The sequence below is a fragment of the Pseudophryne corroboree genome, chromosome 6, assembly GCF_028390025.1.
Source record: "Pseudophryne corroboree isolate aPseCor3 chromosome 6, aPseCor3.hap2, whole genome shotgun sequence".
NCBI lineage: Eukaryota > Metazoa > Chordata > Amphibia > Anura > Myobatrachidae > Pseudophryne > Pseudophryne corroboree.
The window spans coordinates 574817448-574845062 of record NC_086449.1 but is presented as its reverse complement, the minus strand read 5'-3'; the positions used below and the strand labels follow the sequence as shown (position 1 = coordinate 574845062).

At 48.9% G+C, this 27615-nt stretch overlaps 1 protein-coding gene across 2 annotated transcripts in view; it reads left to right on the top strand.

The window, feature by feature from the left end:
* The window catches only part of KDM3B (lysine demethylase 3B), a 308304-nt gene that overhangs the window by 49021 nt on the left and 231668 nt on the right, over window positions 1-27615 (top strand). For both annotated transcript variants that reach the window (XM_063927861.1, XM_063927860.1), the window contains exon 3: window positions 13669-13782. In XM_063927861.1, coding sequence (XP_063783931.1) covers window positions 13669-13782 — 114 coding nt within the window. The remainder of the gene's footprint in view (window positions 1-13668; window positions 13783-27615) is intronic.

Genomic DNA, 27615 nt, shown 5'->3' with positions numbered 1-27615 from the left:
CTGAAGCAAGAAGAGGTCCATAAATCGGCGGCAGAAGACTTTCCTGTCTTCATAAGGTAGCGCACAGCACTGCAGCTATGCGCCATTGCTCTCAGCACACTTCACACTCCGGTCACTGAGGGTGCAGGACGCTGGGGGGGGGCGTCCTGGGAAGCAATGAATTTACCTTAGTTGGCGAAAAATACATCACATATAGCTCCTGGGCTATATGGATGTATTTAACCCCTGCCAGTTTTCCAGTAAAAAGCGGGAGAAGAGCCCGCCGTGAAGGGGGCGGGGCCTATCTCCTCAGCACACAGCGCCATTTTTCCCACACAGCTCCGCTGGTAGGAAGGCTCCCAGAATCTCCCCTGCATCCTGCAACTACAGAAACAGGGTAAAAAAGAGAGGGGGGCACTTATTTGGCAAAATAACAGATATAAGCAGCTATAAGGGATAGACACTTATTGTAAGGTTGTCCCTATACATATATAGCGCTCTGGTGTGTGCTGGCAAACTCTCCCTCTGTCTCCCCAAAGGGCTAAGTGGGTCCTGTCCTCTATCAGAGCATTCCCTGTGTGTGTGCTGGGTGTCGGTACGTGTGTGTCGACATGTATGAGGAGGAAAATGATGTGGAGGCGGAGCAGTGTGTCTGTAACAGTGATGTCACCCCCTAGGGGGTCGACACCTGAGTGGATGTACTGTTGAAAATTACGTGACAGTGTCAGCTCTATATAAAAAAACAGTGGTTGACATGAGACAGCCGGCTACTCAGCTTGTGCCTGTCCAGACGTCTCATAGGCCGTCAGGCAGATGGCAGATACAGACGCCGACACGGATACTGACTCCTGTGTCGACGGTGAAGAGACAACCGTGATTTCCAGTAGGGCCACACGTTACATGATTGAGACAATGGAAAATGTTTTATACATTTCTGATAATACGAGTACCACCAAAAAAGGGGTATTATGTTCGGTGAGGGAAAAACTACCTGTAGTTTTCCTGAATCTGAGAAATAAAATGTGTGATGATGCGTGGGTTTCCCCCCCGATAACAATGAATAATTTCTTAAAAAGTATTGGCTGCATACCCTTTCCCGCCAGAGGTTAGGATGCATTGGGAAACACCCCCTAGGGGGGATAAGGCGCTCACACGCTTGTAAGAACAAGGGCTCCACCCTCTCATGAGATGGCCGCCCTTAAGGATCCTGCTGATAGAAAGCAGGAGGGTATCCAAAAAAAGGTATTTACACACATACTGGTGTTATACTGCGACCAGCTATCGCCTCAGCCTGGAGGTGCAGTGCTGGGTTGGCATGGTCGGATTCCCTGACTGGAAATATTGATATCCTAGATAAGGATAGTATATTATTGCCTATAGAGCATTTAAAAGATGCATTTCTATATATGCATGATGCACAGCGGAATAATTGCCGACTGGCATCAAGTATAAGTGCGTTGTCCAATTCTACCAGTAAAATGGTCAGGTGATGCGGATTCCAAACGTCATTTGGAAGTATTGCCTTTGAAAGGGGACATTTGGGGTCGGTCTTTTAGACCTGGTGGCCACGGCAACAGCTGGGAAATCCACGTTTGTACCCCAGGTCGCCTCTCAAAATAAGACGCCGTATTATCAGGCGCAGTCCTTTGTTGGCAAGCGGACAAAAGGTTCCTCTTTTCTGCTCGTGACAGAGGGAGAGGAAAAAGGCTGCAGAGATCAGCCAGTTCCCAGGAACAGAAACCCTTTCCAGCCTCTGCCAAGTCCTCAGTATGACGCTACTGCTTTACAAGCTCAGGCATGGTGGGGGCCCGTTCTCAATGAATTTCAGTGCGCAGTAGGCTCACTCGCAAGTAGACCCCTGGATCCTTCAGGTAATATCTCAGGGGTACATATTGGAATTCGAGACGTCTCCCCCTCGCCGTTTCCAAAAGTCGACTTTACCGACGTCTCCCTCGGACAGGGAGGCAGTTTTGGAAGCCATTCACAAGCTGTATTCCCAGCAGGTGATAATCAAGGTACCCCTCCTGCAACAGGGAACGGGGTATTATTCCACACTATTGTGGTACCGAAGCCAGACGGCTCGGTGAGACCGATTCTAAAATCTTTGAACACTTACATACAGAGGTTCAAATTCAAGATTGAGTCACTCAGAGCAGTGATTGCGAACCTGGAAGAAGGGGACTACATGATGTCTCGGGACATCAAGGATGCTTACCTTCATGTCAAAATTTACCCTTCTCACCAAGGGTACCTCAGGTTTATGGTACAGAACTGTCACTATCAGTTCAGACGCTGCCGTAGGGATGGTCCACGGCACCCCGGGTCTTTACCAAGGTAATGGCCGAAATGATGATGTTCCTTCGAAGGAAGGGAATTTTAGTTATCCCTTACTTGGACGATTCCCTGATAAGGGTAAGATCCAGGGAACAGTTGGAGGTCGGTGTAGCACTATCTCAGATAGTGTTGCGGCAGCACGATTGGATTCTCAATATTCCAAAATCGCAGCTGGTTCCGTCGACGTGTCTTCTGTTCCTAGGGATGATCCTGGACACAGTCCAGAAAAAGGTGTTTCTCCCGGAGGAGAAAGCCAGGGAGTTATCCGAGCTAGTCAGGAACCTCCTCAAACCGAGCCAAGTCTCAGTGCATCAATGCACAAGGGTTCTGGGTAAAATGGGGGCTTCCTACGAAGCAATCCCATTTGGCAGATTCCACGCAAGAACTTTCCAGTGGGACCTGCTGGACAAATGGTCCGGGTCGCATCTTCAGATGCATCAGCGGATAACCCTGTCACCAAGGACAAGGGTGTCCCTCCTGTGGTGGTTGCAGAGTGCTCATCTTCTAGAGGGCCGCAGATTCGGCATTCAGGACGGGGTCCTGGTAACCACGGATGCCAGCCTGCGAGGCTGGGGAGCAGTCACACAGGGAAGGAATATCCAGGACTTATGGTCAAGCCTGGAGACATCACTTCACATAAATATCCTGAAGCTAAGGGACATTTACAATGCTCTAAGCTTAGCAAGACCTTTGCTTCAAGGACAGCCGGTGTTGATCCAGTCAGACAACATCACGGCAGTCACCCACGTAAACAGACAGGGTGGCACAAGAAGCAGAAGGGCAATGACAGAAGCTGCAAGGATTCTTCGCTGGGCGGAAAATCATGGGATAGCACTGTCAGCAGTATTCATTCCGGGAGTGGACAACTGGGAAGCAGACTTCCTCAGCACGACCTCCACCCGGGGAGAGTGGGGACTTCACCCAGAAGTCTTCCACAGGATTATAAACCGTTGGGAAAAACTCGACAGGTATTGCGCCAGGTCCAGGGACCCTCAGGCAATAGCTGTAGACGCTCTGGTAACACCGTGGGTGTACCAGTCAGGGTATGTGTTTCCTCCTCTGCCTCTCATACCCAAGGTACTGAGATTGATAAGATGGTGAGGAGTAAGCACTATATTCGTGGCTCCGGATTGGCCAAGAAGGACTTGGTAACCGGAACTTCAAGAGATGCTCACGGAGGATCCGTGGCCTCTACCTCTAAGAAGGGACCTGCTCCAGCAAGGACCCTGTCTGTTCCAAGACTTACCGCGGCTGCGTTTGACGGCATGGCGGTTGAACGCCGGATCCTGAAGGAAAAAGGGCATTCCGGATGAAGTCATCCCTATCCTGATCAAAGCCAGGAAGGATGTAACCGCAAAAACATTATCACCGCAATTGGCGAAAATATGTTGCGTGGTGCGAGGCCAGTAAGGCCCGACGGTGGAAATTCGACTGGGTCGATTCCTACATTTCCTGCAAACAGGAGTGTCTATGGGCCTGAAATTTGGGTCCATTAAGGTTCAAATTTCGGCCCTGTCAATTTTCTTCCAAAAAGAACTAGCTTCAGTCCCTGAAGTTCAGACGTTTGTAAAAGGGGTACTGCATATACAGCCTCCTTTTGTGCCTCCAGTGGCACTTGGGATCTCAATGTAGTTTTTTTTTTTTTTTTTTTTTTTTTTTTTTTGGATTCCAAAAGTCACATTGGTTTGAACCACTTAAATCTGTGGAGTTAAAATATCTCACATGGAAAGTGGTCATGCTGTTGGCCCTGGCCTGGGCCAGGCGCGTGTCAGAATTGGCGGCTTTATCCTGTAAAAGCCCTTATCTGATTTTCCATTCGGACAGGGCGGAATTGAGGACTCGTCCTCAATTTCTCCTTAAGGTGTTTTCAGCATTTCACTTAAACCAACCTATTGTGGTGCCTGCGGCTACTAGGGACTTGGAGGATTCCAAGTTGCTGGACGTAGTCAGGGCCCTGAAAATATATGTTTCCAGGACGGCTGGAGTCAGAAAATCTGACTCGCTGTTTATCCTGTATGCACCCAACAAGCTGGGTGCTCCTGCTTCTAAGCAGACGATTGCTCGTTGGATTTGCAGTACAATTCAGCTTGCACATTCTGTGGCAGGCCTGCCACAGCCAAAATCTGTAAAAGCCCATTCCACACGGAAAGTGGGCTCATCTTGGGCGGCTGCCCGAGGGGTCTCAGCTTTACAACTTTGCCGAGCAGCTACTTGGTCAGGGGCAAACACGTTTGCTAAATTCTACAAATTTGATACCCTGGCTGAGGAGGACCTGGAGTTCTCTCATTCGGTGCTGCAGAGTCATCCGCACTCTCCCGCCCGTTTGGGAGCTTTGGTATAATCCCCATGGTCCTTTCGGAGTCCCCAGCATCCACTAGGACGTTAGAGAAAATAAGAATTTACTTACCGATAATTCTATTTCTCATAGTCCGTAGTGGATGCTGGGCGCCCATCCCAAGTGCGGATTGTCTGCATTACTTGTACATAGTTATTGTTACAAAAATCGGGTTATTGTTGTTGTGAGCCATCTATTCAGAGGCTCCTTCTGTTATCATGCTGTTAACTGGGTTCAGATCACAAGTTGTACGGTGTGATTGGTGTGGCTGGTATGAGTCTTACCCGGGATTCAAAATCCTTCCTTATTGTGTACGCTCGTCCGGGCACAGTATCCTAACTGAGGCTTGGAGGAGGGTCATGGGGGGAGGAGCCAGTGCACACCAGCTAGTCCTAAAGCTTTTACTTTGTGCCCAGTCTCCTGCGGAGCCGCTATTCCCCATGGTCCTTTCGGAGTCCCCAGCATCCACTACGGACTATGAGAAATAGAATTATCGGTAAGTAAATTCTTATTTTTTATCGGCTATCTGGGAATGCAAGGTGAATGAATTCCTAAACAATATAGCCACACTGTTCCTCTTAAAGGGGCCATTAGCAAAGTAACCTAAAGGGAATCTACGGTCTTTAAAACCTGAACCATCGAAGCAAACTAATGCAAGTTGTGGGCGGTGAATAACTTTGACACACACACAAAAAAACTTGTTTTAGGCAATTAATACCTATATCATAACAGGGGGGGGGGGGGGGGGGGGGGAGAGGGAGGGGAAGGGAAAAGAACAAACCAAAACGACCCAGTACATCGGGTCGGCATAACTACTGCAAGGAAAGCAAAAAAATGCAGTAGTGGATTACCAGGGGGGAACATGTGGCCTAGCGCCACCACCCATGAACCTAAACAAGAAAAAAAAAAAGAAAGCAGAAACAAATATGCTTACCAACAGAATAAAATAGAGCAAAAAACAGATACTATTATCTAAGTTATAGACACGGAGTTGGGACTCCTTCAACACAACTACGAGCAGGGTAACTCACGTGACCGCATCAAGGATAATAACTGAGTCCCATCCATGACTACGGTACGGAATAAAGTCCATAGTCAAAGCCAGAACTGGAAGAGTCGACTTCAGGCGATGGACCACTCCGATTGGAGAGTTGACTGTTTCTTGGATCCAGGAGGCACTGTGACAGGGATATCCCACTCGGCCAATAATTTGACTCCAGCATCCAATGAAGCAACTGTATAGAATTTATTTTCATACGAGATGGTGAGCTTTACCGGGAAACCCCATCTTATAAGTAATCTCTTGGTCACGGAGTGCCAGAGTAATAGGGATGAACGATCGTCGTTTGGCCAAAGTCAGGGCAGAGAAATCCGGGAAAAGCTGTAATCCGCCAAGCACATCAGAATCTGAGTCACCCGCCGTTCTGGCTGCTTTCAGGATGCTTTCTTTCGTCGTAAAGAAATGCACTCTCATGAGCGTATCTCTCGGGAGCGACCGAGCGTGGTTTAGGCAGTCTATGAATCCTGTCTATAAGCAGCTCCCTGGGGTAGTCTCTGGGCAAGAGCTTCCTGAATAGTGCGGTGGCGTAACCTTCCAACTCAGAATTCTGCACTGAGTCCGGAATGCCTCGAATTTTGATATTATTACGCCGAGATCGGTCCTCTATATCTTGATTTTTTTTTTTTATATATATTCTTTATTTTGGTTTTACAAAAGAAATAAGGACATTACCAAGAGTACAACAAGTAGTACAATGTAGAAACACATGGGTCAATAGACCGGTAAAATATAAAACATCCAAAATCTACACAAAAAACAAGACAAAGGTTAGAGGGGGGAAATGGGAATAAAATCAGGGAAGGGGAATGAGCGAGCTAATCAATCTTAACTAGATATAAGTTTGGGTTCTGTACAGCGAGGCGGGCTACTCAGATAAGTGTCATCATGCTGAGTCTAGCGGGATCTGGTCTTTGTAGTTAGAGGTAGATTTAAATTCCATCCAAGAAAACCACGTGGCGACATAATCGGCATGTGAGTCAAGGACTGAATGAAAAATATCCTCCATTGATCTATAAAATTCTATCCGCTGGAACCATTCCCATATTCGGGGGGGGGGGGCGGAGACTTCCAATGGACCGGTACCACCGCTCTCGCTGCGTTATTGAGGTGTTTGAGAAGGGAGTGTTTGTACTTTGCTAGTGGAATTGTAGTGTGGGAGAGCAGCCAGAAGTCGATTCCAGTAGGAGCCTGAAACCCCAGGATCTTGGAGGAGATTTGAATTACCTGGCCCCAAAAGGTAGCGATCAGGGGACAGTCCAACCATATATGAATAAGGGTGCCACACTCCTTTCCACATCTCCAACACAAGGGGGACACTGAGGGAAAGAACTTATGTATAAGGGAGGGACAGCGATACCATCTAGTAAGCAGTTTATACTGTGTTTCAATAACTTCTAAGCTTGTAGAGCAACGGGACATAACTTCAGTGTTTCTTCCAGTTAATATGTATCCCTCTAGGTGTGAGATCAGCATCCCATTTCGCGCAGAAAGTGGGGTCACCGGGGAAACGACTATGTAGCAATATCTTATATATACCCGATACAACATGTGAGGGTTCAGAGGATTGGGAGCACATTGCTTCAAAAGGGGTAAGACTACCAGTCAATGCAGCAGCTGTCCTGTGAGACAAAATAAAATGGCGAGTTTGGAGATGGAACCAGAAGTCAGTCGCAGGAATATCGGTTCCTTCCCGAAGGTCATTAAAAGCTTTGATCTTCCCCCCAGAGAGCAAATGTGTTATTCTAGTCAGGCCTGCCCTGCTCCACCTAGCGGCCACACCACCACCCATACCCGGTCCAAACAGTGGGTTGTCAAGGAGCGGGAGAAGCAGGGAAGTTTATGAGGAAAGACCCATTTTAAATCTCCGTGTTCTCCACAGAGCCAAGGTGGGTCCAACCGTCAGATGTGAGGAGCGGCCAATGGTTCCAAGCCAGGGTACTGCCTGTAAATGTAGACCCGAGGACCGTCTCTCCAAGTCAACCTACTGTTTAGAGCCGGCGCCAGATCGTGACCAATCCAGAATCCTATTCAAAATTGTAGCCTGATAATATGCCGAAACCATGGGCAGCTGTTGGGCCCCCCTGAGCCTTCCTTAAGAATAAGTAGCAATGTTTGAACCTGGGTTTTCTGCCACCCCAAACAAAGTGGCTGATAGCTTTGTGTGCACCTACCAAAAACTGATGGGGGAGCTTTAAGGGGATAGTCTGGAAAAGATAAAGCAGCCGTGGCAGGATATTCATTTTCACAATGCTCATACGGCCTAGCCAGGAGAACTTCTGTTGGAGCCACTGCGACATTTCCTTACGCAGCTTGCGCAATAAAGGAAGGTGGTTTACAGTGACCGTGGCCGAGAGGGAGGAGGGGATCAGAATGCCTAAGTATTTAATGTGTGAGGGGTGCCAGGTAAATGGGAATGCATTCTTTAGGGACGAGACTAAATCCGTGGTGAGAGAGATACTAAGGGCCGTCGATTTAGCATAGTTAATCTTGAAATTGGACAATGCTCCAAAGCGTGCAAATTCTTTCATAAGACCAGACAGGGAAATAGCCGGGTTTGTAACGACCGCCAAAAGGTCGTCCGCGAATAATGCAAGTTTATGTTCGTTTCTGCCCACCCTCAGGCCAGTGACATCAGGGTTCTGCCGAATGGCTCTAGCCAGAGCCTCCATGCAGATAACATATATCAATGGCGACAGCGGGCATCCCTGTCTAGTCTCATTAGAGATGGCTATCGGGTCAGAAAGTATTCCATTTACCCGCACTTGCGCCGAGGGTGCTCGATATAGCGTCAAGATTTTTTGCAAGAACACCTCTCCCAGGCCCAGCCGTCGCAACGTCTTTTCCATAAAGACCCAGTCGATGCGGTCAAAGGCTTTCTCAGCATCTATGGAGAGAAGCATCATGGGAACCTTAGCGGAGCTCGCATGGGCTATCAGGTCAATCACTCGTATGGTGTTGTCTCTCGCTTCTCTACCTCGAACGAAACCAACCTGATCTGGGTGTATCACTGTTGGCAGCAACAGACACAGGCGGTTTGCTAAGAGTTTAGCATACAATTTAAGATCAACGTTAAGGAGGGAGATTGGCCTATAACTGGATGGCAATGATAGGTCTTTTCCGTCTTTAGGGATGACCGTGACATGAGCCCCCAGGACTGGTTCGAGAAGGAGGCCTGCGGAGAGACAGAATTGCAAGCGCGGAGCAGGAGAGGGAGAAGTTTATCTTGAAATGTTTTGTAATAAGATATGGGAAAGCCGTCGGGGCCCGGGCTTTTTCCAGACGGGGAGGACTTCAGAGCGGACAGCAATTCGTCGGCTGTAAAAGGGTCGTCAAGGGCCTCAATTATAGCTGGGGAGAGGGACGGGAATTTAATCTCTTCCAAGTAATCCTCCACTGCCTTCGAATGTAATGACTGCTCACAATGGGAGTGCTGTGACGCCAAATTATAGAGTTTCGTATAGTACGCATGAAAGATCTCAGCCATCTTACCGTCAGAAGCATGGGGCACACCAGAGGAGTCCCTAATATAAGTCAGGGATCTTTGGACACGAAGAGCGCGGGCAAGAAGTTTCCCGGGTTTGTTACCCCACCTATGGAACTTGTGTCGACAGCAGCGGAATGCCCTACGGGTGCCTTCATTCAGCAAGTTATTAAGAGAAGATCGAGCGTCTTGCAGCTCTGCTAACACGTCTGAGGTTAGTGTGGATTTATGAATGAGTTCCAATCTTTTAATTTTAGCAAGTAGAGCTTCCCGACATTCATTTTTTTGTTTCTTAAGGAGGGAGCCCAGTTGACTGCATTTGCCCCTAATCACGCATCTTGATTTTTTTTTTTTTAAACGCCTCAAGTTCACTTTGCTGCTGATCATGGGCCGCTATGAGGTCATTATGGGACGAGACCAGTTCCTCTACTTTCCGTTCCAGATGGTCTGTACGTTCTCCTATAGCATGCAATTCCGTCTTAACCTCCCGAACAGCAGCTGTGAGATCTTGAGTCAACTTGGAGTTAAACGCTGAGAGGGCCTGGTACAGAGTTTTGACCGTGAGAGGGGCATCAGAGTCAGGGTCAAACCCCGGCACAGAGGCAGGGCTGCTGGGGGAATCTTGTGCATAAGCGGCAACCGGAGACTTCCGTATAGAAGAGGCGGCAGGGGCCACTTTCTGAGATGGGAAAGATACTCTGGGAGGCAGCACTTCTTTAACCTTTTTTGGAGGCATACTGATGGAATGTGATTCCGCAGGCAGGCGGCGATGATGGAAAAGCTCAGGATCTCGCAGAATATATGGCGGAGAGTTAGGTAAGCAAAGAGGACAAGGGTGGTGGCGTACAAGCGGTCTGGACTACATCAGAAGATCGGTGTCACAAAAGGCGAGGCAGAGGATCATCACTAGCCTGCAGCACCCAGAGGGTGGACTCCCAGCCGGGAGAGAGGGGTGAGAGGTCTGTCACCCAGCTAGCATACAGCAGCACAGTATCTCAGGTGTCAGGCAAACAGTGCTGCACTTGTGGATTACACTCCCCTCCAGGGATACCTCTGCGTCGGTGTGTAGGGGCCAGCAGGCATGAAAAGAGCAGACAGGAGAAATAGGCCACCCACCACTGCAGGCAGGCTGGGAGAGGCCAATTCTGGGCTTCCATGCCGATAGAGCACTTCCGGCGGGGAGGAAACACAAATCCAGACCGCGGCTCCCGGTTCACATGTAGGCCGCAATCAGCAGGAGCTCCCAGGGAGGCAGCAGATCTCACTAACCCCCCCCCCCCCCCTCCCCGTGGGAGGACGTCCAAGGGGTCCAGATGGTGGAGGAGAGCGGCAGGCGCTCGTAGGAGCGGGACGAAGCAGCTAAGGCGGAGGTCGGGTGCAGCAAGATGGCCGCCGGGAGGAGATGAGCCGGAGCAGACACGCCATGGCTCTGGAGGGCAAACAAGGGTGCCTCATCCTCGTCGCTGGTCCAGGAGGTCTAGGGCAGGTAGGAGGCTGCAGGGGAACCTCGTCAGGGGCGGGAGGGAGCCGCCACGTATCGCGGCTCGGCTGCGTTCCGGAGCACGCCTCCGGGGAGGCCCCAAACTCGAGGTCCTGGTCCCAGAGCGGGAGGTAGGCCTCGGCCGCTAAAAGTTGCAGGGGACGGCTCTCCAGCTTTCCCCCGAGACCCGCACACTATGCAGAACCGCGGGTAGAACCAATTGGGGTGTTATGAGCTGCAGGGGCTAATCACAGGACAAAAAATAAACCTCTGGTAGCAGGAGCTCTCAACTGCACGTCTGCACAGAGCTAGGTCCAGGCCACGCCCCCCCCATTTAATATCCTATCACCTGCCAATGTAGAAGTATAACTAGGCTTACCATCCTATCCCTATGCAGAAATGCAGGCTTGAAGTCATCCGGCCACAGAACCTGTGTAATTCATGGCGCTCCTGGTTTAAAGGGCTAGTATGCTAAGCCGAAGTATAACAAAAGTGACAATTGATTATTAATAGGATTTTGGGAAAACAATATTTTAGTCTCGTCATTTTAACTTTCTTTTGCATATAATGAATTTAACTCTCCAACTGTGTTTTTGTATTTCACAGATTGCGTAGTGTTAAGGACAAACTTGTATTTGGCATAAAATGAACTGCTTTTAGGAATATAGGGGCAGATGTTTTAAACCTGGTGAAGTGATACATCTGCCCATTAATTCGCAATAACAAGCTTCCACATAATTTTATTTTGTGTGCCATATTACAGATATGTAGGCATATTTATTGATCGGTTCGCATTAAATAAGTAAAGATGTGGTTATAGGATACATAGATTATTATAAAGAACAAAGTTGGGGACACAGAAATATTGTGAATATCATAAAACTTTAAAAGATGATGATGATGATGATTTCAGCCAAATAAGTGTACCTTTTATAATTACTGTACATCCCGCTCTTCTAAACAGACCAATGAAGGAGGTCCTCATTTCTACTAATGCAGGGCATACACTGTCGGATAAAATGTCTGTCTGAGACATTATATCTGACTAGCTGAAACCCAGCAGATATCATGGCCATGCACTGTGAGATTTCGCACTGTTATGGCCACTATATTTGCAATCCTCCCCTGGAGAGAAGGCGTTTCCCTTTTCCTCCCCTGTGAAGTAACAGTGGAAATGTCGGACACAGCAGTGTATATACTGCCAGATGTTGCCGTCTGATTGGATCAGTTGGGCATGTTATGAGGTTTCAGCATTCCAGACCATACGTTCATCGCTGATCGGTTGCGTCCATACACTGTCGTATTATCAACTGATCCACAGATACTCCGAGGATCGGGTCGAAAATGACATATTGTATGCTTAGCATATGGTAGGCGTTCTTGTGGAAGCCCTTGCACTATAAGCTGCCTACTCTGTTGAATAAGCATCTCTTCATGGGAGAGAATGTAATGGAAATGAGTGGCTCTCTGCATTGTTAGTCAGTGCAGAACCCACCAGGTCAAGGGAGCAAGTATGTTACACTTTTTTATTTAAGTTTACCACTAGGTTTAGTGGTAAAGTTCAATGTATACGTAAAGAGAAAAGTATGACTCTTGTTTGGGCGCACTCTTCAGTTAACTAGATGTAAAGAAATAGTATCTAAAAATAGATTCAATCTTTATTTCAACTTTCTAAAATGCACTAAGAAGCAGAACAAAATAAAAGGTGTTAGGACAAGTATAGATGTCCCTGCTGGAGAGAGAGATCTCACGGGATGGGAATAAAAATGTTCAGATCTCAATTATGCCTGGATAACAGCATATCGGAAGATGGCTACATGTTAAGCTACTACCGTCTGCTCAAGATCTGTACAAACTGTGTTTGTATTGATGCAGCCCTGAGAAGGGTTAATTCGTGAGTGGGAGAACCCAAACACTGAATGACAATTCTATTAGGCGCCACTGTTGTATTGATGTCGCCCTAAATTTAGGGCTACATCAATACAACAGTGGCGCCTAATAGAATTGTCATTCAGTGTTTGGGTTCTCCCACTCACGAATTAACCCTTCTCAGGGCTGCATCAATACAAACACAGTTTGTACAGATCTTGAGCAGACGGTAGTAGCTTAACATGTAGCCATCTTCCGATATGCTGTTATCCAGGCATAATTGAGATCTGAACATTTTTATTCCCATCCCGTGAGATCTCTCTCTCCAGCAGGGACATCTATACTTGTCCCAACACCTTTTATTTTGTTCTGCTTCTTAGTGCATTTTAGAAAGTTGAAATAAAGATTGAATCAATTTTTAGATACTATTTCTTTACATCTAGTTAACTGAAGAGTGCGCCCAAACAAGAGTCATACTTTTCTCTTTACGTATACATTATTTTTTCCCCCCATTTTTGACTCTGGGCGCACCGCCATACGGACGGATAGGAATTGCCTAAACGATATTGTCCATCTCTGGTTTACATTATCACTTTTGTAATTTGAATCTAGGTCGGTGCAGGATCAAAAACCCTCCTCTTTGTATTAGTGGTAAAGTTGTCAGACTTTTCTGTTTAAAGGGCCCCATACATTAGATAGATAATGCCCGATTTCAGCCCAATTCGGGCATTCGGCTCAATATATTTGGTGAAATCGGGCATTTTCGGTGTGCTTTTCCCCGACCCGATGCGCGTTCCCGTGTGCATCGGATCCCCCTAGATCTGACATATCACATATGCTGCACTCGTTATATGTCGGATCCTGCAGTAAATGGATGGGAAAGTAAAAGATACATCGTATGCAAAAAAAACCCTGCATACAATATATCTAATACTATCCAGCCAACGGGAAGACTGCCGGGAGGGGAGGAAATCTTATGACGTGACATCAAGTCTTATAAGTGTATGGGGCCCTTAACTCCACTAGGTTTTCACTATCTCACACAATTTTGAGCAAAACTAAATATTTAAACCCTACTGATGAATCTGTTTTTTTATTTTTTTTTTTATTTTTTTATTTATGGTTTACAGACCTTCACATCTTTGGTGGATAAGTTGGGTCTGGGAACACTGGTCCCTATAGAGTTCCTTTTGGAAGAAATATTGAATTTCCTGCCAGATGCCAGCACTCTTCGTCTTTACCAGGTAACATATTATTATTAATCGTGATGAAAACAAGAATCGTCTAAGCTAGAAATGTTATCTTGTATTCTTATTTGTCCTATGGAGACATTGGGAACCTTGCGAATAGTGGGATCATGAGTCCTGGCCACCAAACAGTAAAGATTTTTATCTGCAGCATAGGCTCATCCTCCCCTATACAGTGCACCCAGTCCAGGCAGCCAGTTTATCTTTTTCCATTTTTTATTTTTTACTTGTACTGAGTGGGCAATGGGGCACCATCATAGATGCTCCTGCCACCACTCCACCACCTGATTCCAGTGGCCGGAGCTCTGGCATTGGAGTCGGGGTGCTTGACTGGCTCCGGATCACACAGCTGGCGCTCTGCCACAACTGGAACTTTGGGACTCTGTTAAGGCTCTGCAGGGAGCCACATTGTAGTGGATGTCCCCACCGGTGCTAGAGGCCACTGGCCGCTCTGGCTTTGGGGTCCCGGGTTGACTATACAGCACCCACTGGACCAACTTTGCTTATTGGGATGTTTTATTATAGCGGCTATTCCCTGGGGTCTGCCGGAAGGGGAGGAGGTTATTTTTTCCCTGTTAGCTCCTCTCCTCTGGCCCTTGGTCCCAACCTGTCCAAGAATACCCGCCAACTTGAGTGCTGCTCCTCCCTCTTTGTAACGCTAGGAGGCCGTTTTTCTGCCGTCCTTGCATGAGAGGGAGAAGCAGACTTCTGTCTACCCCAGTGGTTCTCAAACTCTGTCCTCAGGACCCCACACAGTGCATGTTTTTCAGGTAACCCAGCAAGTGTACAGGTGTATTAATTACTCACTGACACATTTTAAAAGGTCCACAGGTGGAGCTAATTATTTCACTTGTGATTTTGTGAGGAGACCTGCAAAACATGCACTGTGTGGGGTCCTGAGGACCGAGTTTGAGAACCTGTGGTCTACCCTATACCCTTGCATTGACATGTCAGGTTGTAGCCTTAGGGCCTTCCTCCCCTGTATATTGTTAAGCACGTATACACTGTTTTTTTCTGTGCATTGTTTGTCCTGTATGCCTGGACACTATCACTATCTATCCTATCTGTATCTGCCTTGTAATAGATAATAGTATACTTTCTCCGGTATCCATAAGGGATATTGGGGAATCTAGTACGATGGGGGGTATAGACGGGGCCCAAAGGAGCCGGTGCACTTCAAAGTTCTTCAACTGGGTGTGCTGGCTCCTCCCCTCTATGCCTCCTCCCACAGGCAGTTTAGAAAAAAGTGCCCTCAGGAGAGGATGCACATCTCTGAGCTCCAAAGAGTTTTATTCTATTTCTTTTTTCTGTTTGTTATTTTCGGTTTGCTGTTGGGCAACAGCATACCTGCACCGTGGGTGTTAGGGGGGATGGTCACCGGCCTTATGAGGCGCAGAGCCGCTTCCCCGCTGCAGGACCACCGTCCTGAGGGGTTGCTCAGCGGGGCACTGCACCTTGGCTGTCACAGCCGCAGCACACTGCACACCCCTAACTCTGCCTGAAGGTGGGGAGTATGCACCGGTGGCCACACTAGGGGGTTCCCCCGGTTCAAGTGCGGATGACCATGTGCGAGGCGTACGGGACCCTCCCGGGGGGTCCCGCTAAGGTCCCCCGTGTAGACTGGCACAAAACCTCTAGAATAGGGGTGGGCAAAATACGGCCCGCAAACCGATCCTGTCCGGCCCACTGCCTCCCACCAGCGAGCAATGACAAGCGGCCCGAACGGCTGAGCTGCTTGTCATTGCTCTGCACTGCAGTACCTCCAAGCTGCCGGCGGCGCCTCTCTCCCCTGCTGCTGCGTTGTAGCAGCCTCCTCCAGAGTCCCCAGTGACAACGGCTGGGTTCAGCCGAAAAGGGGTGGAGCTACGTGCCGAGGAGCGGGCGGGGCTACACTGGACAAGAGCCAGACTTGTACAGAATATATCCATCCTTCCTGCCACTGCCAGCCAGCAAGATCAGTAAAGTTAATGGGAAAAGTGAGTGAGAGAAAGAAAGGGTGTGTGTATATTTGTGTGTGCGGGCAGTGGCGTCAGTCTGTTTTTAGGTTTGGGGGAGAGATCTTTAGCTCTCGCTGTACCAACCCCTCCCGTGTTCTGTCACTGTCACCCCCCCCGTGTTCTGTCACCGTGTCACCCCCCCCCGTGTTCTGTCACCGTGTCACCCCCCCCGTGTTCTGTCACCGTGTCACCCCCCCCGTGTTCTGTCACCGTGTCACCCCCCCCGTGTTCTGTCACCGTGTCACCCCCCCCGTGTTCTGTCACCGTGTCACCCCCCCCGTGTTCTGTCACCGTGTCACCCCCCCGTGTTCTGTCACCGTGTCACCCCCCCCGTGTTCTGTCACCGTGTCACCCCCCCCGTGTTCTGTCACCGTGTCACCCCCCCCCGTGTTCCGTCACCGTGTCACCCCCCCCCCGTGTTCTGTCACCGTGTCACCCCCACCCCCCGTGTTCTGTCACCGTGTCACCCCCACCCCCCGTGTTCTGTCACCGTGTCACCCCCACCCCCCGTGTTCTGTCACCGTGTCACCCCCACCCCCCCGTGTTCTGTCGCTGTGTCACACACCCCGTGTTCTGTCGCTGTGTCACACCTTTCCCCAGTGGCCATAAGACACTGGATAATTTGCTTGCTGCACAATAATTATCCTAAATAAAATGTTAATGTGTAAAAGGGGGCTCTACCTGCTGTAATGTGTAAACGGGGCTCTACCTTCCATACTGTGTAAAAGGGTCTCTATCTGGTGTAATGTGTGTAGATGGCGCTGTGTGGCGCAATTTGAATAATGGAGACTATTGTGCAGCCTAATATGAATCTGTATTTTTTGCCCACACCCCTTCCACATGAAGCACGTCCCTATATTTTTGGTAAGTGGGGGGAGCTGCTATTTTGTATGTGGCCCTCGGATACTGACAGGAAATGTCAAGTGGCCCCTCAGCTGAAATAATTGCCCACCCCTGCTCTAGAACTAGCACTTGTTGTGATGTTTTTTTAGCTGTAAGGAGACTTTGCCAGTATAATATATATCTGTAGCTCCGGCGCCATTGGAGGGGGCGGAGCTACATCAGAGCGGGACCTGAGGCGTTTTGGCGGGATCCGGATTGAAAGTCGACAGTAACTAGGTCGACAATGTCTAGGTCGACCACTATTGGTCGACAGTAACTAGGTCGACAGGGTCTTTAGGTCGACATGTTCTAGGTTGACAGGTCAAAAGGTCGACATGAGTTTTTCACAAATTTTTTTCTTTTTTTGAACCTTTTCATACTTAACGATCCACGTGGACTACGATTGGAACGGTAATCTGTGCTGAGCAAAGCGGTAGCGGAGCGAAGGCACCATGCCCGAAGCATGGCGAGCGAAGCGGTGCACTAATTGGAGTTCCCGGTCACTCTACGAAGAAAACGACACCAAAATAACATTAAAAACTCATGTCGACCTTTTGACATGTCGACCTAGACACCCTGTCGACCTAGTTACTGTCGACCTAGACATTGTCGACCTAGTTACTGTCGATTTTCAATACCACACCCGTTTTGGCGCCTTCCTCTGCTTACTGCAGCCATTCTCCGCACACACCGCGCTTCCTGATTCCTCAGCCACGCTGGATATCTGCTACAGGGTGTAGCAAAGGGGGAGAGCTGCTTGTGTACACTATCTGGGTCCTCTTTAGGACAGAAATTGTTAGTGTTTACTGTAATATAGTGAGCTGACGGCCTCACTGGGGCTGTACATCTCAGGGTGTGCTGGTGTCCTTCTGCGTGTCCTCTCACATACAATAGGGCAGGCTTGCAATTTAACTGTCTGTGTGTATGTTATTGTGCTTACTGTGAAACATGGGTAAACACAAGCTGTGCAGTGTATGTCACACCAGATTCTCTCCCTTATCTACTGATTCTGTTTCCTGTGAACAATGCAGCCACAAATCCAGTGAAGGGGCTGAGGGAGAGGGTCCAGAGCCCCACTGGTTAGGGTCTCTTAAAATTAGGATGTCAGATATGTTATCCCAGCTCACTGCTAAAGTGCAGAAGACTACAAGCTGTTGCAGATTTAGCTGCTAGGGCAGATGCAGCTCAGACCTCCCTCTCTCATGCTGGTCCACAGAAGCGTGGGTTACCTGCTCTACTCTCTGACACAGGTGATGATATACAGGAAGATTGGGATGACTTGGATCACTTTAGTGGGGATCCTGATTCTGCTTAGGGTATTGAACCCCTAATTCTGGCTATACGGGATGTGTTAAAGCTCCCTCTAGAGGATGCTGAGTCACAGCAGTAATTTTTTCTTTATTCAAAACAAGCCTAATGTCACTTTCCCTGATTCTACAGAGTTAGATGACCTATTCAAGCTGGCCTGGAAAAATCCAGACAAATTCTAAGTGTCCAAAAAATTTTCGCCACTTTCTCATTTGCTCCTGAAGGTAGATCATTTTGGGAGGAACCCCCTGGGGTGGATGTGTCAGTCTCTCGCCTGTCCAAAAAGGCGGTGCTGTCTGCCCCAGGCTCCTTTACCTTGAAGGATCCTGGCGATAGGAAGATAGACTACACTCAAATCTGTTTACATGGCAGCATGTATCTCACAAAGGCCGGTCATTGCTGGTTGCTGGATGACCCATGCCATTCATTCCTGGGCCACCAAAATTCAGGGGGCCTCTAGGGGATATGCCCTTGGTCGCTATGGTGACCCACCTAAAACACATTCAGGATACTACACGTGTCCTCTGATTCGCTCAAGGAGAACATTAATACTAGGACTTCTGCCATGGCTGTGTCAGCACGCAGGGCCTTGTGGTTGCGTCAGTGGATTATGGACGCAGAATCCTTGAGTCCTTATTTGAAGGTGTTCACGTTCAAGATGGAGTCCCTACGAGCAGTGATTGCGTGCCTGGAAGAACAGGAATTAATGGTTTCCTTGGATATCAAGGACGCCTACCTCCATATTCCGATTTGGCCGCCTCATCAGGTGTACCAGTGGTTTGCTGTGCTGAACGATCACTTCCAATTCCAGGCACTGCCCTTCGGCCTGTCCACAGCCCCGAAGGTATTCAAGAAGGTGATGGCGGAGATGATGTTCCATCTCCAGGTACAGGGGGTTAATGTTGTCACTTACCTGGACGATCTTCTGATAAAAGCAAGATCCAGGGAACTTTTATTGCTCCATATCGACCGCACTATCCATCTTCTGTATGTTGAGGATCCACCCATGGTCTGACAGAAGTCCCACCTGGAGTCAACTCAGAGGCTCCTGTTCTTGGGGATGTTACTGGGTACTGGGGCCAAGAAGGTGTTCCTACCAGAAGACAAGGCGAGAACACTTCAGGAGATGGTCCTCATGGTACTCTGACCTGCTCGAGTGTCCAACCATCTTTTGCGTAAGATTGTTGGGGAAGATGGTCGCCTCCTACGAGGTGATCCAATATGGCAGATTCTATGCCAGAACTTTTGGTCCAGTCCACATCTTCAGATGCACCGGATGACACAGCTGTTGCCTCAGGCCAGAATTTCCCTCCTGTGGTGGCTGCAATCCTCCAGTCTACTGGAGGGCCAGAGTTTCGGAATTCAGGATTGGACCCTCCTCACGACAGATGGGAGTCTACGAGGATGGGGAGCTGTCAGCCAAGGGATGCAGTTCCAGGGCAGGTGGTCAGCCCACGAAAGCCTTCTTCCAATCAACATTCTGGAACTTCAGGCGATCTACAATGCTCTGCTTCAAGCCTCTCTTCTGCTCAAGGATCACGCAATCCAGGTGCAGTCAGACAACACCACAGCAGTGGTGTACATCAATCGTCAAGGAGGGACAAAAAGCAGAGCCTGCATGCGAGTGGTGTCGAAGATGCTCCTTTGGGCAGAAAGAAATGCAAGAGCAATGTCTGTAATCTTCCTTCCGGGTGTGGACAACTGGGAAGCTGATTTCCTGAGTCGTCACGATCTCCACCTGGGAGAGTGGGGACTCCACCAGCAGGTGTCCCAGCAGCAGGTCATCAACCGGTGGGGCTGCCCGCAGATGGACATGATGGCTTCTCGTCTCAACAAGAAGCTTCACTGGTATTGCTCACAAACCAGGGACACTCAGGCGAGGACAGTAGACGCACTGAAGTCGCCTTGGCCTTACTGGCTGGTCTACCTGTTAACTCTGATTCTGTTGCTCCCAAGGGTGCTCAAGCGCTTCAGAAATCAGGGAGTCCAGGCAATTTTAATTGCCCGGATTGGCCTCTGAGGGCGTGGTACGCGGATCTTCTGGACATGTCCGTCGAAGACCCTTGGCCTCTACCACTACGAAGGGATCTTCTACAAGGATCGTTTGTCTACCCGGACTTACGGCGACTTCGTTTGACGGCATGGAGGTTGAGCGGAACATTCTAGCTCATAAGGGCCTTTCCAAAAAGGTTATTGCTACCATGGTTCAGGCCAGGAAACCTGTGACGTCAAAGCACTATCATCATATCTGTAAGAGATATGTCTCTTGGTGTAGGATTTTAATTACCTACCGGTAAATCCTTTTCTCGTAGTCCATAAGGGATATTGGGCGCCCGCCTCAGTGCATTGACTTTTCTGCAGGTTCTTATGTGGTTACCTGTTCTTATGTGGTTACCTGTTCAGCTGTTGCTGCTGCTGTTGTTCCCAGCCATTGCTGGTCGTTATATGTTAGTGGTGTGCTGATATGTTAATCTCACCACTCTTTGTTATCCTGTTTTCTTTTCTCATATATGTCCATTCTCCTTCGGGCACGTTTTTACCTATAACTGCCTGTGGGAGGGGGGCATAGAGGGGAGGAGCCAGCACACCCAGCTGAAGAAATTTAAAGTGCACTGGCTCCTTTGGACCCTGTCTATACCTCCCATCGTACTAGATTCCCCAAGATCTCCTATGGACTACGAGAAAAGGATTTACTGGTAGGTAATTATAATCCTGTTTTTACTTTCACTCTGTCTGCATTTCTCTGTCTTTCTAACAGAACTGAAACACTTCTTAGTTTTCAGACTGTACTGATATTTAGGCTCTGCTGAACACTTGTTTGTACAGTATTGACTAGCCCTTTTACAGGTTTGTTTGTTTTTTTTGTACTGTTTTTGTGGTACTTAACCCATTCAGTATACTGTCTTTCTAGCTATACACCAAGCTTAACTCCGTGCGTGAGGAATTTTTTTCCTTTTGGATTGCTTGATCATGTCTTCCAAGGGTAACGCATCTAAGGCCCCTAGGGAGAGGGGGTGTTCCTATGCTGTGTCTGAGCTGTAGAGATTATTTCTGCACAGGCTCAGGAACATGATGGGGTTTGTGATAGCTGCTTTGTGATGGAGCAGTGTGAGGGTCAGTTGGCCATGGTTCCCCTCCAGGAACATGGACTGCTACCCTGTCTCAAGCCATGCGACAATTGGCTAACCAGCTGGCATCTCCCCGGCTTTCCCCACCTTTGGCTCCAACTGCAACCTCAGTTGGTCAACCTCCGAGTTCCCCTTTGGCCATTGTACCTCCACAGTCAACTTTCACTGAGCCACCTTGGGTACAGGGCTTGACTGTCAGTCCAGGGCATGGTGCAGGTCTCTAAGTCCCTCCAGCAGGTCATAGAGAGCCATGCCGGGTCATGGTAATGAACACGGGGCATAGCGCGCTACACAGGAGGTGCCATTCTGCAGTGGGAGCAGGAGGGGGGTGTAGGGGAGGGCACCTGCTTCTAACCCTGCTTGCGGGAAGTGGGTCCTGCTTATCGGTCGGCATCATCTTCCAATTGATATTTTGGAAGATGGCGCATGTGCACTAGAGATCAAAGACACTCTGCTTTCAATGTGCGGGCGCAATCTTCCCGAAGTTATTACTGGTATGGTGCTAGCATATACTAGCACTATCACTAGGTATACTCGGGAGCGCTGTGGACTCGGCCCCTGCAGTAGCCCAGGTAATTGGTACCCTTGCCCCCCTTCCTCTGTGCCACTGCTTAACGCCCCTGGCTGGTGGTGGATTTTCTGCATTTTTGGCTCTCCTTCCAGTAGTGCATAGTATGCTTGGAGTGTGTGTGCTGGTCTCGCTCTCACTTTCTTGGTCTTGTTCACATAACTGGTTGCCTGGTCTGGCTGTGGGGTTATAGGGGAGGAGGGGCCTGTGCTGCAGGGAAAAAAACAGTCTGGTGCTCAGGACTTCTCCTCCCACTATATCTAAGGTTCCCAGTGTCCGTCCGTCCCCCCACGGACACAAAAATTCCTTTTTCTCTGATGTCCTAAGTGGATGCTGGGACTCCGTAAGGACCATGGGGAATAGCGGCTCCGCAGGAGACTGGGCACAACTAAAAGAAAGCTTTTGGTCTAACTGGTGTGCACTGGCTCCTCCCTCTATGACCCTCCTCCAGACCTCAGTTAGAATCTTGTGCCCGGCTGAGCTGGATGCACACTAGGGGCTCTCCTGAGCTCCTAGAAAAGAAAGTATATTTTAGGTTTTTTATTTTCAGTGAGATCTGCTGGCAACAGACTCACTGCTACGAGGGACTAAGGGAAGAAGAAGCGAACCTACCTGATTGGAGATAGTTTGGGCTTCTTAGGCTACTGGACACCATTAGCTCCAGAGGGATCGAACACAGGACCCGACCTCGATCGTTCGGTCCCGGAGCCGCGCCGCCGTCCCCCTTACAGAGCCAGAAGCATGAAGATGGTCCTGAAAATCGGCGGCAGAAGACTTCGGTCTTCAACAAGGTAGCGCACAGCACTGCAGCTGTGCGCCATTGCTCCTCATGCACACCTCACACTCCGGTCACTGATGGGTGCAGGGCGCTGGGGGGGGGGGCGCCCTGAGCAGCAATATTCATACCTTGGCTGGCAAAAAATCACAATATATAGTCCCAGAGGCTATATATGTGATAAATACCCCTGCCAGAATCCATAAAAAATGCGGGACAAAAGTCAGCCGAAAAAGCGGCGGGGCTATCTCCCTCAGCACACTGGCGCCATTTTTCCCTCACAGCTCTGCTGGAAGGATCGCTCCCTGGCTCTCCCCTGCAGTTTCAAGCTTCAAAAGGGTAAAAAAGAGAGGGGGGGGGGGCACTAAATTTAGGCGCAGATATATATATATATATATATATATATATATATATATATATATATATATATATATATATATATATATATATATATATATATATAGTGATGAGCGGGTTCGGTTTTACTCGGTTCTCAAAACGGCATCTTATTGGCTCACGGATGTCACGTGTTTTGGATAGCCAATAAGATGCCGTTTTGAGAACCGAGTAAAACCGAACCTCGCTCATCACTTATATATATATATATATATATATATATATATATATATATATATATATATATATATATATATATATATATATATATATATATATTGCGCAGCTATAAGGGAAAACACTCAGTTATAGTGTTAATCCCTGTGTTATATAGCACTCTGGTGTGTGCTGGCATACTCTCTCTCTGTCTCCCCAAAGGGCTTTGTGGGGTCCTGTCCTCTGTCCGAGCATTCCCTGTGTGTGTGCGGTGTGTCGGTACTGCTGTGTCGACATGTTTGATGAGGAGGCTTACGTGGAGGCGGAGCAGATGCCGATAAATGTGATGTCACCCCCTGCGGGGTCGACACCTGAGTGGATGGTTATGTGGAAGGAATTACGCGACAGTGTCGACTCCTTACATAAAAGGTTTGACAACATACCAAATATGGGACAGCCGGCTTCTCAGCCTGTGCCTGCCCAGGCGTCTCAAAAGCCATCAGGGGCTCTAAAACGCCCGCTACCTCAGATGGCAGACACAGATGTCGACACGGATACTGACTCCAGTGTCGACGACGATGAGACTAATGTAACTTCCAATAGGACCACACGTTACATGATTGAGGCAATGAAAAATGTGTTGCATATTTCTGATGTTACCCCAGGTACCACAAAAAAGGGTATTATGTTTGGAGAGAGAAAACTACCAGTAGTTTTTCCTCCATCTGAGGAATTAAATGAAGTGTGTGAAGAAGCGTGGGCTTCCCCCGATAAGAAACTGGTAATTTCTAAAAGGTTACTAATGACGTACCCTTTCCCGCCAGAGGATAGGTCACGTTGGGAAACATCCCCTAGGGTGGATAAAGCGCTCACACGCTTGTCAAAGAAGGTGTCACTACCGTCTCCGGATACGGCCGCCCTAAAGGAACCTGCTGATAGAAAGCAGGAGGCTATCCTGAAGTCTGTATATACACACACAGGTATTATACTGAGACCAGCTATTGCTTCAGCATGGATGTGCAGTGCTGCAGCTGCGTGGTCAGATTCCCTGTCGGAAAATATTGATACCCTAGACAGGGACACTATATTGCTAACCGTAGAGCATATTAAAGACGCAGTCTTATACATGAGAGATGCACAGAGGGATATTTGCCGGCTGGCATCTAAAATAAGTGCAATGTCCATTTCTGCCAGGAGAGGGTTATGGACTCGGCAGTGGACAGGTGATGCAGATTCTAAAAGGCACATGGAAGTTTTGCCTTATAAGGGTGAGGAGTTGTTCGGGGATGGTCTCTTGGACCTCGTTTCCACAGTAACAGCTGGGAAGTCTACATTTTTACCCCATGTGTCCTCACAGCCAAAGAAAGCACCGTATTATCAGGTACAGTCCTTTCGGCCCCATAAGGGCAAGCGGGTTAAAGGTGCGTCCTTTCTGCCCAGAGGCAGAGGTAGAGGAAAAAAGCTGCAGCATACAGCCAGTTCCCAGGAGCAAAAGTCCTCCCCCGCTTCCTCCAAGTCCACCGCATGACGCTGGGGCTCCACAGGCGGAGCCAGGTACGGTGGGGGCCCGTCTCAAAAACTTCAGCAATCAGTGGGCTCGCTCACAGGTGGATCCCTGGATCCTTCAAGTAGTATCTCAGGGGTACAAGCTGGAATTCGAGACGTCTCCCCCCCCGCCGTTTCCTAAAATCTGCCTTGCCAACAACTCCCTCAGGCAGGGAGGCAGTGTTAGAGGCAATTCACAAGCTGTATTCCCAGCAGGTGATAGTCAAAGTGCCCCTACTTCAACAAGGACGGGGTTACTATTCCACAATGTTTGTGGTACCGAAACCGGACGGTTCGGTGAGACCCATTTTAAATTTGAAATCCTTGAACACATATATAAAAAAATTCAAGTTCAAGATGGAATAGCTCAGGGCGGTTATTGCAAGCCTGGACGAGGGGGATTACATGGTATCACTGGACATCAAGGATGCTTACCTGCATGTCCCCATTTACCATCCTCACCAGGAGTACCTCAGATTTGTGGTACAGGATTGTCATTACCAATTCCAGACGTTGCCGTTTGGTCTATCCACGGCTCCGAGGGTATTTACCAAGGTAATGGCCGAAATGATACTCCTTCGAAAGAAGGGAGTTTTAATTATCCCGTACTTGGACGATCTCCTGATAAAGGCGAGGTCCAGGGAGCAGTTGTTGGTCGGGGTAGCACTATCTCGGGAGGTGCTACAACAGCACGGCTGGATTCTAAATATTCCAAAGTCACAGCTGGTCCCTACGACACGTCTACTGTTCCTGGGGATGGTTCTGGACACAGAACAGAAAAAAGTGTTTCTCCCGGAGGAGAAGGCCAAGGAGCTGTCATCTCTAGTCAGAGGCCTCCTAAAACCAAAACAGGTGTCGGTGCATCACTGCACGCGGATCCTGGGAAAGATGGTAGCTTCCTACGAAGCAATTCCATTCGGCAGGTTCCATGCAAGAACCTTTCAGTGGGACCTGTTGGACAAGTGGTCCGGATCGCATCTTCAGATGCATCGGCTGATAACCCTGTCTCCAAGGACCAGGGTGTCTCTGCTGTGGTGGCTGCAAAGTGCTCATCTTCAAGAGGGCCGCAGATTCGGCATACAGGACTGGGTCCTGGTGACCACGGATGCCAGCCTTCGAGGCTGGGGGGGCAGTCACACAGGGAAGAAACTTCCAAGGACTATGGTCAAGTCAGGAGACTTCCCTACACATAAATATTCTGGAACTGAGGGCCTTTTTCAATGCCCTAAGTCAGGCAAAACCCCTGCTTCAAAACCAGCCGGTACTGATCCAGTCAGACAACATCACGGCAGTCGCCCATGTAAACCGACAGGGCGGCACAAGAAGCAGGACGGCGATGGCAGAAGCCACAAAGATTCTCCGATGGGCGGAAAATCACGTGTTAGCACTGTCAGCAGTGTTCATTCCGGGAGTGGACAACTGGGAAGCAGACTTCCTCAGCAGGCACGACCTCCACCCGGGAGAGTGGGGACTTCATCCGGAAGTTTTCCAACTGATTGTAAACCGTTGGGAAAAGCCACAGGTGGACATGATGGCGTCCCGCCTAAACAAAATGCTAGAAAGATATTGCGCCAGGTCGAGAGACCCTCAGGCGATAGCTGTGGACGCTCTAGTGACACCGTGGGTGTACCGGTCGGTTTATGTGTTCCCTCCTCTTCCTCTCATACCAAAGGTACTGAGGATAATGAGGAGAAGAGGAGTAAGAACTATACTCATTGTTCCGGATTGGCAAAGAAGAGCTTGGTACCCGGAACTTCAAGAAATGATCTGAGGACCCATGGCCTCTGCCGCTCAGACAGGACCTGCTGCAGCAGGGGCCCTGTCTGTTCCAAGACTTACCGCGGCTGCGTTTGACGGCATGGCGGTTGAACACCGGATCCTGAAGGAAAAGGGCATTCCGGAGGAAGTAATTCCTACGCTGATTAAAGCTAGGAAAGAAGTGACCGCAAACCATTATCACCGCATTTGGCGAAAATATGTTGCGTGGTGTGAGGCCAGGAAGGCCCCAACGGAGGAATTTCAGCTGGGCCGTTTTCTGCACTTCCTACAGTCAGGGGTGACTATGGGGCTCAAATTGGGTTCGATTAAGGTCCAGATTTCGGCTCTATCGATTTTCTTCCAGAGAGAACTGGCTTCACTACCTGAAGTTCAGACTTTTGTTAAGGGAGTGCTGCATATTCAGCCCCCTTTTGTTCCTCCAGTGGCACCTTGGGATCTCAACGTGGTGTTGGATTTCCTAAAGTCACATTGGTTTGAGCCACTTAAAACCGTGGAATTGAAATATCTCACGTGGAAAGTGGTCATGTTGTTGGCCTTAGCCTCGGCCAGGCGTGTATCAGAATTGGCAGCTTTGTCATGTAAAAGCCCTTATCTGATTTTCCATATGGATAGGGCAGAATTGAGGACTCGTCCCCAGTTTCTCCCAAAGGTGGTATCAGCTTTTCATCTGAACCAACCTATCGTGGTGCCTGCGGCTACAAAAGACTTGGAGGCTTCCAAGTTGTTGGACGTAGTCAGGGCCCTGAAAATTTATGTTTCCAGGACAGCTGGAGTCAGAAAGACTGACTCGCTATTTATCCTGTATGCGCCCAACAAGTTGGGTGCACCTGCTTCAAAGCAGTCTATTGCTCGCTGGATCTGTAGTACGATTCAGCTTGCACATTCTGCGGCTGGACTGCCGCATCCTAAATCAGTGAAAGCCCATTCCACGAGGAAGGTGGGCTCTTCTTGGGCGGCTGCCCGAGGGGTCTCTGCTCTACAACTTTGCCGAGCAGCTACTTGGTCGGGGTCAAACACATTTGCTAAATTCTACAAGTTTGACACCCTGGCTGAGGAGGACCTAGAGTTTGCCCATTCGGTGCTGCAGAGTCATCCGCACTCTCCCGCCTGTTTGGGAGCTTTGGTATAATCCCCATGGTCCTTACGGAGTCCCAGCATCCACTTAGGACGTCAGAGAAAATAAGAATTTACTCACCGGTAATTCTATTTCTCGTAGTCCGTAGTGGATGCTGTGCGCCCATCCCAAGTGCGGATGGTCTGCAATACTTGTATATAGTTATTGTTTAACTAAAGGGT